The 17,290-nt window shown below is 43.3% G+C and overlaps 1 protein-coding gene and 1 pseudogene across 1 annotated transcript in view; both read right to left on the minus strand.

Moving 5' to 3' along the window:
* ADAMTS16 (ADAM metallopeptidase with thrombospondin type 1 motif 16) overlaps positions 1–17,290 on the minus strand; it is a 337,999-nt gene that overhangs the window by 167,087 nt on the left and 153,622 nt on the right. Inside the window, exon 11 of the mRNA XM_088442271.1 lies at positions 12,435–12,530. Within this exon, the coding sequence (XP_088298397.1) occupies positions 12,435–12,530 (96 nt within the window). The remainder of the gene's footprint in view (positions 1–12,434; positions 12,531–17,290) is intronic.
* Positions 16,916–17,033, minus strand: LOC148511369 (5S ribosomal RNA; annotated as a pseudogene).

Here is a 17,290-nt window from a genome sequence, read left to right on the forward strand (position 1 = left end):
ATAGTTGCTTAGTTTATTGTTCTGTTTTGTCCTTTTGGTAAACAGATTACTGGTATGGTGTTCTGCGGATCCTATGTTTGTGGATTTAACTCAGTTCGTCAGTAGTCAACTCTAATTCACAAAGTCCCTCAAAACAAAAAGGAAAGTAACTCTTTGTAGTGTAAATCACTTGAATTAAAATCTTAAACACACACAATTCCTATAGCAGAGTGTTCAGGATAAAAGGTTGCTTTGTACCGTAAATGGCCTAAACATAGGCAGAGGGTGATATCTGGGAGAGGCAGAGTATGACAGGAGAGAGGGTGAGAGAGAGGATGACAGCAGAGAGGATGACAGGAGAGAGAAGTGACGGGGAGAAGGTGATGGGAGAGCCAGTAAGTGACAGGGAGAGGGTGATGGGGAGAGGCAGTGGGTGACCACAGGGAGAGGGTGACAGGCAGTGGGTGAGAGGGTGACAGGCAGCAGGTGATAGTGGGAGAGTGACCGGGAGAGGCAGTGGGTGATATATAGGGGGGCACTTGACTGGGTGGGAAGGGGGCAATGAGATGGTGATAAGAGGGAGGAACACTAGGCTAGAGAAGGGGGTACACTGGGCTGAATGAGGGGAGGACACTGGGACTAGACTGGCTGGCTGGGGATTCTTTCTGGAGGCAGTTAGATAGGAGAGGTGGGCTGATTGGTGAGGGAAGGGGGGAGGCACTGCGATGGGGAGTCAGTGAAATGGTGGGGACACTGGGCTGGATAGGGGTGACATCTTGTGAATGGGTGGCAGAGAGCAGGATTGGAAGGATACAGTAAGATAGGGGTGGGAGGGGGAAACACTGGGATGAATGAGGGTGACCCCTTAACTGGACTGGCTGGGGGTTCTAGGTGGGGGCAGTGAGATAGGTGCAATGGGCTGGTTGGGGAGGGATGGGGGAGACACTGGGCTGGCAGGATGGGAGGTACTAGGATGGGGGGGTCAGTAATGGTGCTGGAAGAGGGACAGACACTGGGATGGGAGCAATGACCTGCTGCTGTACAATTTCTGCACACTCGCAGCACTGCATGCTCACACAGCAGCTTCCTAAGAAGCACTTAATTCCGGCTGCTGCTGGGATCTGGGAGACTGGATCTTGTGTGTCTGTTAGAAGTGACTGCCTTTTCCTGATGGTACGGTCCAGGTAGGGGGAAGGAGAAGGGACTAGTTTTGTGCCAAGCCCAGGAGTCAGTCTAAGGCAGCAGCTGTCAATGAGAGGCTAAGCTGTGAGGAAATGAGGCGGGCCTCTCTCCTGCTCTGTCTCTTGTAAACATGTGACGAGACCAGGCCGGCTCCTAATCAGCGCTGGGCTGATGATATATTGCTTTGGAACCTTTGTTTTTATCTTTTTAAAGTGTTATTTGAACATTTTAAAATAGAATTGTTTCTCGTGTGCCTATGTTATTACATACTATTTATTTTACTGTTTATTAATTCCTCCTATTGCATTATATGTTTTACCCTATATATATATCTCATGTGTATAAGGGACATATAGTATATGTATTATTTACAAACGTTGCACTTTATCATATGCACTATTTGCACAGGGGACCAGTCAGAACTGGGGGTCACTGGTAGATCCCTTCAGAGCACGTGGAAGCTCATTATTTAATTTGTGTTTGTTCTGCCATATTATATATTGTTTGTTTTGATTGAAAAGATACTTTTACCACGTCACATTTACACTGCATTTTTATGGTACTATTTCTGGACAGCACTTTATTGCATATTTAAATCTTAAAATTCCACAGTACTAGTACGCCAGTCGCTAAGACCTGATATACTTACGCATACTCTCATTAAGGTGCACTCCCATTGCCCCTACACATTTGGTCCAGCTGACACCCTTCATCTATAGGGAGAGCATATTATTTATTGTTTTTCTTTTCAAGATTGTTATTAAGTTCACTATCTAAGTTGGCGCCGGTACCCTATATAATAAATAAATATATATATATATATATATATATATATATATATATAACGTGTATAATACTGCACTCACATCAAGATATGGAAAGTCCATAGGGTGAACCACTAAGGAGGTCACTAGAAGTACTCCATTTGTATATCCATGTTTAGACTTTTAAGTCAGAGAGTGCACTCACCGCATTTTTAGATGAAAGATAGATGCTTTTAATATAGATAATACATCTTACCAAGTCACCGTGTGTCATCCATCTAGCATGCTGGATGGATGACACACGGTGACCTATCTTGATAAAGACCCGGTGAGGTTGAAACGTCAATTGAACACACTGTCTTGGTGAGAAGGATTATCTATATTAAAAGCATCTTTCTTTCAGCTAAATGCGGTGAGTGCCCTTTCTGACTTGAAAGTCTAAACATGGAGATATATATATATATATATATATCTATATCTATCTCCTAACACTATATATTCTATATATTACACTAACACATGCGTACATTGTACACACCCTAGCACAAACAAACTGTACACCCTAGCACAGTATACATAGATTCACACACTCACTTTTTGATGTAGCTGATGTTGCAGGTTGCTGATGGGGGCGGGCACCTCGCACCATTAAGTCCCACCCCCTCGTGGCATATTGCCTCGATTTGCAGGGATCTGAGAGGAGGCAGGACTGTTCACAGTGGCCCCATCTGCTCCAGCCAGGGGTATATCGGCCCGCAGGGGTGTTTACTGCTACTGCTCTGGCGAGAGGGCTCCTGCTTGCAGGCTGCTTCATCTTCCCTTTGCCGGGGAACTTAGCGCTCTATGACTCCACCCACAATGAGCGGTTCGAAATATGAAACATAGCCAGTGAAGCTGCATGACGCTGACTGACAGCCAGGACCAGCCACTCTTATTGTGTTATAAACACAATGGGAGTGACCACAAACCACTGTGTGACTGGTCCCCTGCTACTGAGCAGCCTAGAATTCTGAGAGGCATATTACTATTTGCTCAGCTCGTCTGGGCTTCTCGACGGCTGGACCGGCCCATCTGGTCTTCGGCCCTTCTGGCATATGCCAGAACTGCCAGATGACCAGTCTGGCCCTGGGTCTGCGAAGCCTCTGCGATTGCAGTCCCAATCACAATAGCTAGTTCACGGACGCACACTGCGATGCATACGCAGAACGCAACAATCGGCCGATTGCATGCGTATTAGCTACAGCGATCCAAGCTGAATCAGGCCCTCTGTCATCAGTTCATGTTTTCCAGATCACCTAGCAGGTGCACAGGTGTAGTCATTACTGACTGACACATTTTAATAGAACAATAGGTGAAGCTAATTATTTCACTTGCAATTCTTTGAGGAGATCTGGAAAACATGCACTGTTTGGGTTACTGAGGACCAAGTTTGCGAACCTGTGCTCTAATCATTAGAGCCAACTGATGCTAAAAGATTTAGGGGCTGATTCAGACACGTTCGCTATGAAGTGAACGCTCGTAGCTGGCCGATAGTCTCTATCTGCGCATGCATACGCATTGCAATGCGCATGCGCAAACCAATGCGAGAGATTGGGATGCGTTCACTCGCTGCGCATAGACTGCCCAGTAGAGTGAGTGACAGGAGAGGCCATTTGTGGGTGGTGATAGGGGCCGGCCACAGGAAACGGGGGAGTGGAGGTGCGAACGCAGGCATGCCTGAGTGTCTCAACGCTGTTTCAGAGGCGTGCATAATTAAAAGGCAGCGTCATAGTACACTGCACTTGGTGGGATTTCACTCTGAAGTGATCGCAGTGCTTGTGGCAGGGTATAGGCAACCTTAAGCGCTGCGTTTGCTGCCGATGGTACCCGATGTACCGATGCTTGCATACACTTCCTGGAGATGACATGCGCTAGTGGGCATTTTAAGACAGGTTAGTGGGCATCTACATACACAAAGCGATCACACGCCAAGACATAGTGGGCGTGTTTATGCCTTGCCATGCGATCGTCTGCCTTGCCGTCACTTAGGAGAATTTGCATACGCTGGGAGCGAGCGTACGCATCTAGTGAGCGGGTCTGAATGAGCCCCTTAGGCCTCAGATAAAATAGATTTTAATCCTGTTAGTTGCAGTGACAAACCAATGGGAAATGGAATTTAAAACCTCCTAACTCCAGAAGGCTATTTAAGCTTTATTAACAAAACTCTATTTTTAAGGTGTACTAGTCTAGAAATGACAGCATTACATACCACCAGGGTATTCCTTTCCTTTCCATAATGACTCATAAGTTAATGGTAATTAGTATAGGAAGGGAAAAAGGAAAGGAGAGGTTTCCCATTACATGACTGTAGCATAAAATGTAATACCTAATATAGATTTTTTTATTCAGCAAATTACAAAACTTCTTTACTGTTACAGCAGTGGCGTAACTACTGCCCCCGCAGCCCCCGCGGTGGCTTGGAGGCGCCGGGTAGCATGGGGGCGACGGGGGCAGTGGTTACGCCACTGCAACTGTGAGCGCTGGCCTCTGAAGTGATCGGAGGCTAAGGAAGCCTCCGATCGCTTCAGAGGCCAGCGTTCCCAGTAATGCAGTGCGCGGGTGACGTCATGACGTCACCCGCGACCTGGGGAACCTGCGCGGCCGCGTCTGCTGGATCTATTTAGATCCAGTCAGCATGGCAGCAGGAAAGACAGCCCGGATGACAGCGCACGGAGTCAAGTAAGTACGGGGGGAGGTTTGGGGAGGCCACAACTACAGGGGGCATCACTTGAGCGGCACAACTACAGCAGGCACTACTAAAAGGGGCACAACTACAGAGGGCACTACTAAAAGGGGCAAAACTACAGGGGGCACTACTAGGAGGGGCACAACTACAGGGACCACTACTAAAAGGGGCACAACTACAGAGGGCACTACTAGAAGGGGCACAACTACAGAGGGAACTACTAAAAGGGGCTCATCTACAGGGGGCACTATTAGGAGGGGCACAACTACAGGGGGGACTACTAAAAGGGGCACAACTACAGGGGGCACTATTAGAAGGGGCACAACTACAGGGGGCACTACTTGAAGGGGCACATTACAGGGGGCACTACTTTAATGGGCACAATTACAGGGGGCCCTGCATAATGGGCACTACTACAGGGGGCATGCATAAGGGGCACTATTACAGGGGGCATTGCATATGGGGCACTTCTACAGGGCACCCTGCATAATGGGCACTACTACAGGGAGCATTGCATAAGGGGCACTATTACAGGGGGCATTGCATGAGGGGGACTAGTATAGGGGGCATTGCATTTTGGGGCACAACTACAGGGGGCACTGCATTTTGGGGCACAACTACAGGGGGCACTGTATAAGGGGCACTAACTTGATACACACAGTTTACAGGTTATAAACTATGTTCCCAATAATCTGGTTCTACACGGACATAAATACTGTGCAATCTGTCTTGAGCTGAGGTGACAGACTGGCAGGAGCAAAGAGGAGGGTTGGTGAAGTAGATCTGTCAGGGTGGGATGTAATGGGCATTACTGTTTGGCATAATGTGTATTTGGCATTATTGTGTTCACAATTTGCTATTAGGGGCATTACTGTGAGGGATAATGTGTAAGGGGCATTACTGTGTGGCATAGTGTGTTGTATGTGGCATTACTGTGTGGCATAATGTGTTGTATGTGGCATCACTGTGTGGCGTAATGTGTTGTATGTGGCATTACTGTGTGGCATAATGTGTTGTATATGGCATTACAGTGTGGCATAATGTGAAATAGGGGCATTAGTGTGTGGCATAAATTTGCTATAAGGGCATTACTGTATGTCATTATGTGTTATACGTGACATTATTGTGTGGCATGTGTAATGGGCATTGCTGTGTGGCATAATGTGTTGTAAGGGGCATTCTGGTGTGGCACACTGTGTTATAAGTTGCATTACTTAATGTGTCATAATGTGTAAGGCACGTCACTGTCGTCTTTGGGTGTGTTTGATCTTTGGGGGGGGGGGGGGCCTGAAACATTTTTGGCATGGGGGAGCAAAATTTATAGTTACGCCACTGTGTTACAGTATTCTCAGCATGGAAGAGGCAGTGTACAAATGCAATAATGTGCTTCTAATGCTGACCATACACCTGCACAATTTCGGGCTAATTGCACAATTTTCTATGAGTCATAAGATGGTTCTTATGAAAATTGTGTATTATTTTAGTAAGGGATAAGATCCGATGCGCGCTCCCGCAGCTCCTATAATCAGATCTTATGACCGTATGCAGATCATGCCATTTATTTTGTTCATGTGATCCATCCTGCAGCAATTCAAGTCATTTCAATGACTGTTTCCCTTATGAGCCTGTGAGACACAGGATCGATCTTACGTCAGATACTACTAAAAGGGGCACAACTACAGAGGGAACTACTAAAAGGGCTCATCTACAGTCTGAGCATCCCCTGCATCCTACAGCCTTTAAGTATAGCAACTTGAAGCGTTCTGAGGAGGCTCCAGGCAGTGCTGCACTGCCTGGTGCTGAAGGACCCACCCCCTCTTTGCACCATGTCACAATGTCATATGCTCAGGGTTGGAGGACTGGAACACGGTGCTGGAAGTAGTACTAGATAAATGGTGGCTAGAAGCTGATTGGTTGCTATGGACAACTTATCCATTTGTCCTTTTTAGATGAACTGAAACATAGATCCCATAATGTAACATTACATCTCATCATGAGGTCACAGTGCTCTTATTTACAAATTGAGTAGTTAGGGATGTGGACACATGTATTCACAGACTTTTGTATTTATTCTCAGTCATTAACAGTATTGTTTCATGTACATTTGTTGGCCTTGTTTGAGCTAGAGACGTGTGAAGGACCATTTTTGCTGGTTTTTGTTCCAATTCGTCATCCAGTTTTGGTTATGCCAAAATGCCGTGACTGTTTTTGTTTTGTTTTCTAAAAATTTACACATAAAGCTTGCCTGACAAGGAATCCCGTCCACGTCGCCTAATATAGAATCCAAAACCCGCATGAATCAGACACCATGAGGATGACATTTTGTATTCAAGTGGAATCCGAGTCAGCCGGGAAGACTTGAGCCACCACTCAGATTGACTCGGATTCCTGATGTACGGGCAGGTTCGGATTAGAAGAAATCCGAACCGCTCATCTCTAGTATAAGTAAAAGCTTTATGTTTTTTTCCTATTGCATACTGCTTGTCGGGTTGCGGCCTGGGATCGGCTGCAACTCACCTCCGTGGTGGTGTCCTTGGGCTTAGGTGTTCAGTTGTTGGCAGTGGAGGTGAGTGGCATTCTCCCCGGGTGTGCTAGGGTTTCTGTGCATGCATCCTGGTTCCTGTGGTAGTGGGCATGGGTGCAGCCATGTTGGTCCATACTACCTGAGTAGTCTCTACCAAATGGTAGTCCTGCGGTCACTCAGCTGATCCTCTGATCCAATGACCAACTGCCTAGGGGTATTTAGGTCTGACTCCAGGAACAGGAAGTTGCCTGATCAACTTCATCTCTTAATTTACTTCAAGTCTTCAGTGTTCCAGAGACTGAGTACTACTTCTTCACTCCAGGCTCCCTATTGTTTTCAACTTCCAGTGTTTTCCAGCGATTCTCTCTCCAGTGTGCAGTTCAGCTATTCATGCTGATTCCCTGAGTTATAAGTATTTGCTCTCATGCTGAATTTAGGTGTGCTGTCCAGCTCTCTCCCTGTGTTACATGTTTTAGCTGTTAAGCTGATTACCAGTATTCAGAGTTTCCCTTCTCATGCTGACTTTCCTGAGTTACATGTTCACCTCTCACATAGTTACAGAGCAAGCCTGCGATTGAATCTCTATCAATTCTCAGTTCATCCCTGTGTCTGCATCCCCTGTGTTTCTCAAAGCAAGTCTGCATCTGAATCTCTAGCAAATCTCAGTACACTCCTGTATCTACATTCCCTGTGTTCCTTACAGCAAGTCAGTCTCAGGATCTCCCGTGTCTTCCAGAGCAAGCCAGCATCTTGTTCATTTCCAGCATTTCCAGTACAACCCCATTTCCCAGTGCCATTCCATTTCTACTAATTCCCAGTTTGTCTCATTTCTAGTAATCTCCAGTGTTACCACAGCTTTCAGTAACTTCCAATGTTATTAGATTTTTCAATAATCCTCAGCGCTATTGTCTAGTATCATATTCCTGGCTTCTGCCACTTCCAGGCACCTGTCCAGAGGGCTGCGTCCTGCTCACTTGGTGCTGCGAAACCCAAATCCCAATAGGAGGGGACGGGTCACTGGTGAAGACGACAAAGTGGGTTTGACTCCGCACCTCTGGGCAGGTCTAGCCAAACCTGGGTTTGGCAGCAATAGGAAGACATTTCACTGTCACCCCTGTCAGTTACTGCTCTACCACTCTAACTCCCCGGTTCTTGGCTTCAACAGAGTGTCCCTAGTGCCCGGTTTTGATACTGCTGTTATATTGTCCCTAGCACATCCTGTGTGTTCTCTCTCTCTCTCTCCTCTTCTCTGTCTCTCCCTCTGGGCCCAATTTATCAATGATGCATAGCCACTTTAGCTTAGTTATGAGTTAACAGAGTTATGTCATCCTTTCTGTATTCAACAAACAGGGGTAATCTAAAATTACTGCTGTTTGTCACAGAATTGTTCTCACCATATTTAGATGGCGAGAGCGAAGCAGTCCCCCATTGATGGCAATGGCAACCTGGCGCTGCCCTTCCGGCTTCAGTGAGGCCTGCCAGGCACTGGTGAGTCCCCATGTCATGCACATGCGCAGATGGACCGTCGCGCATGTGCATTACACAGGAGCTTGTGGCTGGCAGCATTAGGCTGCCACCAGTCCAATGAAGGACCTCGTTGGCAAAGAGGACTTCTCTGGACCTCACCGGAGGGGTATGTATTGATAAATACTAGTGGTATTTGTACCACAGTGATAAAAAATGAAAAATGCCACTGGTATTTATGTCCGTTCGTAAATGGGGCTGGCTGCTTCCTCCTCTCTGTTTTCAGTGCCCCTCTCCCACACACACACATTTTCTCCTCATCTCTCTCCACCTCTAACTCCATCTCTATCTACTCCATCCTTTGTCTATTTATCTGATCAGCACTTGTTTTCAATATATAGAGTGTCCTTAGCATTACCTTTTTCTTTTCATCTGTAATAATGAGTCAAAGTTCAGACCATCTGTCTCTAAATTCTAACATGATTACATCAATTTTATCAACTCAGTATTCAATTTATGATAGATTGTAGTTAGATAGATAAATAGATAGATAGATAGATAGATAGATAGATAGATAGATAGATAGAGGCAAGATCAGGTATGGGAAGCCGTCTCCTGGGGTAGATGGTAGTGCTTCTTGTTGTAGCCAAAATGTTGTACACATGTCAGCCTACGGGATGTAGTTATATTACCAGCGGCCAGAATGCCGGTTGTCGAAATCCCGACCCGGGACTAAAGATAGGCGCCGAAATCCAGACAGCTATCTTTATCCCGACACCAAAATCCTGACAGCCAGCATCCCGAATGAAGGTAAGCATGGCTTTTTGGGACTTAGCTTTGGGGGGTTTTAGGTTTAGGAACCCTCAGGGAAAGATTAGGGTTAGGCACCCCCCGAGCAGTGTTAGGGTTAGGCTACAAGGAGGGAGGGTTAGGGGTAGGCACCACCAGGGAGGGTTAGGTTTAGAATGCAGGAAGGGGGGGTTAGGGTTAGGCACCACCGGGGAGAGTTTAGGGTTAGGCACTGGTGGGGGGGGGTTAGGATTAGGCTCCACTAAGGGAGGGTTAGGGAGGATAGCATACTTACCACCTCTGTCGGGATCTTCATCCATCAGGATGCAGATGTCGGATTTCATACCCAACCCTGGCCTACAGATGTGTCTATATGCCATATACACACTTGCCTACTTTTGAAAAAGCATTTTATGGAGATTGTGCAGCAACACCTATGAGTGCAGTGTTAAAGTGGACATGTAATGCTACATCTGAGAGGCATGTCATAATATTGATTTAAATCCAAATATATATCATCCAAAAAGCAGATAGTAAGATCTAATTGTTCATGAAAACACACTGATGCTTTTCAGAAAATGCATATAGCCATTGTGCCTTATAACCAATGCAGGGAAATTATACTATTGATCCCATTTGAATCTATATATCTCAGTTTTGTTTTTATATAATAGCTTCATAATGGGGGTAAGGAGCAATTAAGGAGATTGCTAAACTCTTCAGGGAGATTGCTACTATTTCAGGGAGTCTCCTTGATAATCAGGGAGAGTTGGCAAGTATGGCCATATGGCACAAAATACCTGTTGTGACTGAGATGCTGCGAGAGGTGTAGCGTACTGTACTCTTCTTTCAATTTTGCATCTCATTCGCATCACGGATGCAGTGAAACTCCACTCAGTGTACTAAACATGTTGGGCTTTGACTTTAACCACACAAAATTAGATTTAAACACATGCAAAGTTGTAGATGAAGAACAATGGATATTGGATGTGAAAAAGCTGTGGCTGCTGCATTGTAACACCTCTTACACAGATTCAGATGGACACAGCTGTACAAATGTTGCACATCAAATTTATCAGTGTAATCTAGCAGAGTAATTTTGTCGCTTCCAGTTGTTTTTTGTGTAAAACACACATTTGAGTGAGAAAGATGTTGAGCAAAGAACCCAGACAAAGTGATAGATGTGTACAACGTGGCATACACTGAGGTGACAGTACAACACAGAGGTTGCCGTGTAAAAAGCATAATCTGAATATCAACAGCACATTCACATATCAGCACCTGCAAGAAATATTATCAGGTCCATATTAAAAGGTACAAGTTGGGATCCATAAACTCAAATGTTGACTTGGAAATCCCTTAGTTTCAGAGGTGCTAGCATAACAATTAGTTTGGATATCTGATTCTATATTTTAGCAGATGTGCAATAGTTCATTGCTCCAATGTTTAATCCCTTCTTATATAATTATGAGTAATTATGGAACAGACTCAAATTCTTCCAGCTACTTCCAGCAATCACAATTTCCTGTCCCTACTATGTATCCTGAAGCTTATGTTATCTCTGGAGGGATTTCAAAACAATTACACCTTCTTATTAATTTATATGCTAAGTCTCTTAAACAATTGCATAGGTACTGTACACATGTTGTACCATCTATTCGCATTCCTTTATTTACTATTTCATTTACCATAGCATTCTGCAAGTAAGAGGTTTCTCTTTTGCTACTTTAATGATACAGCAAAAGAGGTATGAATTTAATTTAATTTGTATTTGTATTTAATAGCTGCCTAGATAATGACAATTCATTACATTATATTGTATATGAATAGAAAGCTGTGACCTTAACATTTACTGTTACATATAAAGCCATATTTCTATCATATATCCTGTTGTCAGACACACAGCTAAAAAAATGCTGCTGTTTTTCAGCTGGACATATCTAACTCAGGGTTGCCTACCTTTAATATTCTCTTCCCGGGAGAAGCCCGGGTAAGAGAAGCAGCAGGGGGCCGACGGGGGGGGGGGGGGTTTGATGATTTGCGTCATTAAGCCCCTCCCTCTCGCGGTAAAATTGCTGCGATTGGGCACAATTTACAGAGGGGGCGGGGCCAAATGCTGTGATTCATGCAGAATCACAGCTTAAGCCCCGCCCCCTTCACGGAGACCCGCGATTGCCGCGGGTATTCTCCTAATTCTGCCCACTTCACTAGGAAGTGGGCAGAATGCGGGAGAAATGCCTACCCTTCCGGGGGTGCGGGGGGTTACCCGAAAAATCGGGAGCCTCCCGCGAAAACCGGGAGGGTAGGCATGTATGATCTAACTGAACATATACACTTACAGTAAATACACTTTTAAATGTTTGACATCTTTTTCTGCATATATGTGGAGTACAATTTGTCCACTTCTACTGCTGGGTACACACTGGCCGATATATCGTGTGCGCATCTGCCAGTGCGTTCCAGCGATATGTCTGTGAATGACGTCGTTCACAGACACATCACATCCGCTGTGCTGCATAGCCGATGCCCAATATATCTGCAGATATATTGGGGCATCGTGCTGTGTGTATGGGTGGTCAGCCAACCGCCCGAACACTTGCTGCTCAGGCTGGCGGTGATTGATAGCCCGATAGGGCGGGCGCATGTAAGTGCCCACCCAGTTGTGACTCCACTCACGACGAAGCAGGCAGTCTGTGTGCAGAACATATGTTCTACACAGACTGCAGATATATCTGTGAGATGTGTACCCACCTTAAATTAGCCTTTTTATACTACAAACAGTTACACATTAGTTTTCATCCAATTTTTCCAACTGTCTGTTAGTAATAGAATGTTTTTACGTATTTAAGAAGGCAATGGGGATGATAGTATAGGGGGTGATCACGCCCACATTGCACTCGTAGGGTCACACTTCCTCCGCTTCTCAAACTCCATACTTTTAGTCTCAACTCAAGTAGAGGAAAAGTGACTATAGACAGTACAGTTTATAACAGATTACTATTCTTACCATATTGTGCCCGCATATCGTGCCTTCAGCTGCTGGCATAAATTTTGTTTCACATTTCCTTCCAACTCTGTGGCACCAAAGTGCTTTACATATATCCTAATTTAAAAGAACAAATCAACAACATACAGTACAATTAGACCAAGTGCCATGTAATAAACCTTTAAAATCCATTAGAAATCAACACAGTGGCACTATAGTCACACTACCATTTAGCATGTCTTGATATACTGTAAATGCATAGCACTTTCACATAGTATTATATTGATTAACACAACATAATGAACAGCAAAATGTATAAAACTCTTGTTGGGTAGACAGCTCTGGTATGTCAAGATTAAAATTACATGATTATATTCAGATTACAGAAATGTTATGAGTTCTTCACACTTTACCAATGTTTCACTGATTTGTGGTAAGCAAATCTATAGTACAAGTAGATGTAAGACTGGCCGGCAATAGAGGTAAGTGACTACTAGAAGGAAGTATATTATATTATATGCTCACATACTGATTCTCAAAAATGCATCATGGAAGAATAACACTGAAAGTATTTTCTTCAGTGAGGTGTAAATTTATACAATGACAAATCACCAGTAAATGCAGTAATATGAGCAGAACATGCTGAGCAATAAGAGTTAAATACAGACATGGATTTAAGATGTACTGTATATACAAACCTATCCATGAAAAAGTTATCCTTAAGCAGGGCCATAGGGAGGGATGTGCCCCACGGCCCCTGCAGTGTGTAAAGCCACATGCAGACCCTAGAAGCCGATGTTTATGCGCATGCACCAGTTCTACCACTGTTGTGCGCATATGCCGGTCCTGGTGCTGCCAGATCCATTGTGCAGGTGCCGGGACTGTCACCAAAGTCCGGACTCGGTCAGCCTCCCTCATCTAAGAAGGTAGGAGCCACTGCTGTTCTCCACCTTTCCACAATGGGAAGTGTATTGTCATTTATGTATCAACATACAGTATATAAAAAGATATATAAACTGCAAAGTTTGATTCACTGAAAATGTATTGAAATTCTTTGGCTCAATCTAAAGATATTTGGTGTGCTGATTTAAAAACTAACTAAGCTTTTTATCCAAGACATACAGATTTTTCACACAGTAATTTTACTACCAGAAGATTACAAATATTCTGAAATACAAAAATTGTAACACAGAACCATATTACAATGTTAAATTTTCAAGTCCTAATACTGCTTTTTCCTTCAAAGCTTTATTTGGTACTTTTTCTTTTATACACTGCTAGCGGGGCTACTCTGTGCAGCATCCAACATATACACTGCTAGCGGGTCTTCTCGGTGAAGCATCCAACAGTAGTCTCCCATAATGTTGATGGTCCATCTTCCCTGCTATTGTGTTTTAGATCTCCTTTATGCCTTGGTGGAATCTATCTCCTTGCTCCTCACTAACAGATCCAAAGTTTCCAGTAAAGTATTACCAGTGATAATTCAGGAAGTGCACTTTAAAGCTCATCGAACAAACCTGATGCTATAAATTCTTCTAGCAAGTTTCCTGCTCTCTTTGTAGTTGGGATTTTAGAAGTTCCCCAAGAACATCTTTACAACTTCCTCAAAAACATTCAAAGCCTCTATTTCAACAGTTTTCATTTCTTTTAAAAGTCACTGTCTGAATGTGTTATCCAACAAAATTTCCTTTTTTAATTTGGCATCTGACAGTCCCAGAAACTTTTTATACAGATACTTAAAATACTCTAATTCTCTTGGTTAATCTTTTAAAAATGACAAAGTCCCAGTTTCATATGAAGAGGGAGGAGGATGGCTTTTTGTGATCAACAAAACTTCCCTTACAACAATTTTGCATCCAATTTTTAAATTAGCCCTGCTTGGCCATTATTTTTGATCTATTGTTGGCCCTTCGCTCAGCTTTCCTATTAGCACAAAAAGCATGGATACTTTTTATCCCCTCATTGCTGTGCATTGACAGAACTTTAAGATCATCATATGTCATCGATCCATGATCCTTGGCATTAAGTTTCATGTTTCTTTGAGGTGCACAGGATGACCAACTGGGATAGAAATATACTTGCTGCCATTGTTTAACAACACTTACCAATTTCCATGTTTTATTTTTGGCACAGACTTAAAATAATAGATTTGTACGTAAGTACAGATATATTAATGGATGGCAAAATTAACCTTTAATTCTTTGGAAAATTTGTACGTGATGGATTTTTTTTTGTATTTTTACTGAAATCAGCACCCAAAAATCTATGGAATCATGACAAATTTTAAAATAATATTTTAATTGCAGACCTGTTTTATCCACAGATATGAGAATAAAGAAACTCTTGCATAAAAAAAATATAAAAAAAAAAGGAAATACAAAATATACTAGAAACACTCTCACAAAGATGAGAAAGATGAGGGAATCAGTGACAAGAAGGAACAGATCCCAACTGAGGCCAGGTACGTCAGTATGGGTGCCTTGTGGACCCTATGGACCTCGAAGAAAAAGAGTTAACAAAGGTAAGTCTACCATAACTCTTATTTTCTTCTTCAGGTTCCATAGGGTCCACAGGAACAACCTTGGGGATGTCCTAAAGCAATTCCCTTAAAGGTGGTAAAAGTATCAAATGCATAAAATTTGATGAAAGTGTGGACAGAAGACCAAGTGGCCACCTTGCACAACTCTTCCACAGAGGTGCCATGTCTAAATGCACACTACAATCAGAGCCGGATTTAGACCTCACGGGGCCCTAGGCAAGATATTGGTTAGGGGGCCCCCTCCCTCAAACAATCCTGTGCATATATTACAGTAGGTGTCACTGGAGCAAGACACACACACATCATATTATATACATGCACCATATTATATACACGCATCATTATATTTATATATATATATATATATATATATTGTATACATAGTTTTATTTCTCCAAAAGAAACCTGTCCGATCTGTGGAAAGGAATAGGCAGCACTCTTGAATCCTGCCAAAAATGTCTTAGGACCTTGAAACTTTGACTATGTATTTAATCCATCGGTGATCAATACACATATTTTTGGAGACAAAAGAATGCCGCCTATTCTTTTCCACACGGGGAGGGCCAGGTTTTCCTTATCTTGCTCCAGTGATACCCTACTGTACTACATGCACAGTTACTACAGTCTTCCTAGATCACATTTTATATATATATATATATATATATATATATATAATCCCAATATGACTGCGGCACTGGAGGTCTTTAATCAGTAGAAAACTTTATTCAACCAACGTTTCAGGGATACCTTGACAAAAGGGCCTACGGGTCCTGAAACGTTGGTTGAATAAAGTTTTCTACTGATTAAAGACCTCCAGTGCCGCAGTCATATTGGGATTATCTTACATTTCTACTGAGGGCACGGAGGCAGCATCCTTTAACTACTGGTGTAGTGCCAGGCCATCTGGACTTTTTTATATATATATATATATATATATATATATATATATATATGGAAATAACGTCGGCACTCACAGGACTTGTGCAAAGAAGACTCAGGACTCAGGAAGGTCAAAGTTTAACGTTTCAGTCTGGCGACTTTTATCAAGAACTACAGAAAAAAGATACAGTGCATACCTTTATACCCAGTGACATCCCATAGTGACAATGTACACCTGCTCACCATGCTGCTGCTGGCGTCATCAACATGAGACAGAGCGCTTGTGCAATGATGCAATCATGGTAAGTAACCAGGACGACTACATGTAAATACACAGACCAGGCTCTGCAACGAAAGTGTGCTACAATCCCCCCCGCTTGCACACTGGGGAGCGAGCACGCTGTCGCTATGACAAGGCAGACACATAGCAATACTGTGTAATGATTCCTGGTGAGGTGGCAAAGCGAGCGGTGACATACAAATTAAACAACAATGCGAATACAGAAACAACAATATGATATATGCGGGTAATAACAACACAATTTCAATGTAATAAAGAGTCATATTATCGATCTTGCTACATGAGCAAGCATGTACCATGTAACATACATGATGACAACAGGTAAGTGGCATATGTCTTGGGTAATATTGAAAATCAGAACCCACAGGTCAAACATGTTATCCAGCTCTTAAGCGAGTGTGGAGCCAAGCAACGCATGTATAAAAATATGTGTGTATGAATAATCAATGTATGAACTTGTGAGGATGAAATGACCTCCACATGACCAAAACTGAACAAATGAAACCATTGGGCTTATAGTGGAGTGGTTCTGACCCTGCCAAGAAGAAAAAAAGTGACATATAAAGCTGATATGAAACAAATGGCAGGTCATTAGATTCTCAAAGGTCCACCATGTAATATAGACTGGTGGATCCTAAAGGGGATTCCGCAGTGCACATTCCAACTAATAAATAAACAAAACACTGCCCAGCTGGATGTATCTGACAAGAGTCCATCCACTGTGTGGAATAAGGAAAAGTGATGGCAAATGCAAACGGATGCACATCAGATAAGGATAACTCCATGTTACAGCACCAGGTATTCCTAGATGGTCTCCCATTCAAGTACTAGCCTGGCCTACACTGCTTAGCTTCAAAGATCAGACGGTATAAGGCGTATCCAGTGTAGTATGGCTGTAGCAGAAGAATAATAAATCCAAGTGTGATCATCCTGCATATGTCTAAAACCGAGACAACAGCAAATCAACACACAGCAGATAGCTCCAAACAAATCAATACCACCTGGCATTAAAAATAGAAAAAACAACATGAAAATTACAAACATATAAATTAGACAAAGCAATAATGAAGCCTGAAAATGTGGGTAACAACTACCCTGTGAGTATAAGTGTAACTGCATTGTGTGGCAGTGATGTGAGGAAACCCTCAAAAAAAACAG

Source organism: Taudactylus pleione, unplaced genomic scaffold, assembly GCF_031769625.1.
Source record: "Taudactylus pleione unplaced genomic scaffold, aTauple2 ptg000309l, whole genome shotgun sequence".
Classification (NCBI taxonomy): Eukaryota; Metazoa; Chordata; class Amphibia; order Anura; family Myobatrachidae; genus Taudactylus; species Taudactylus pleione.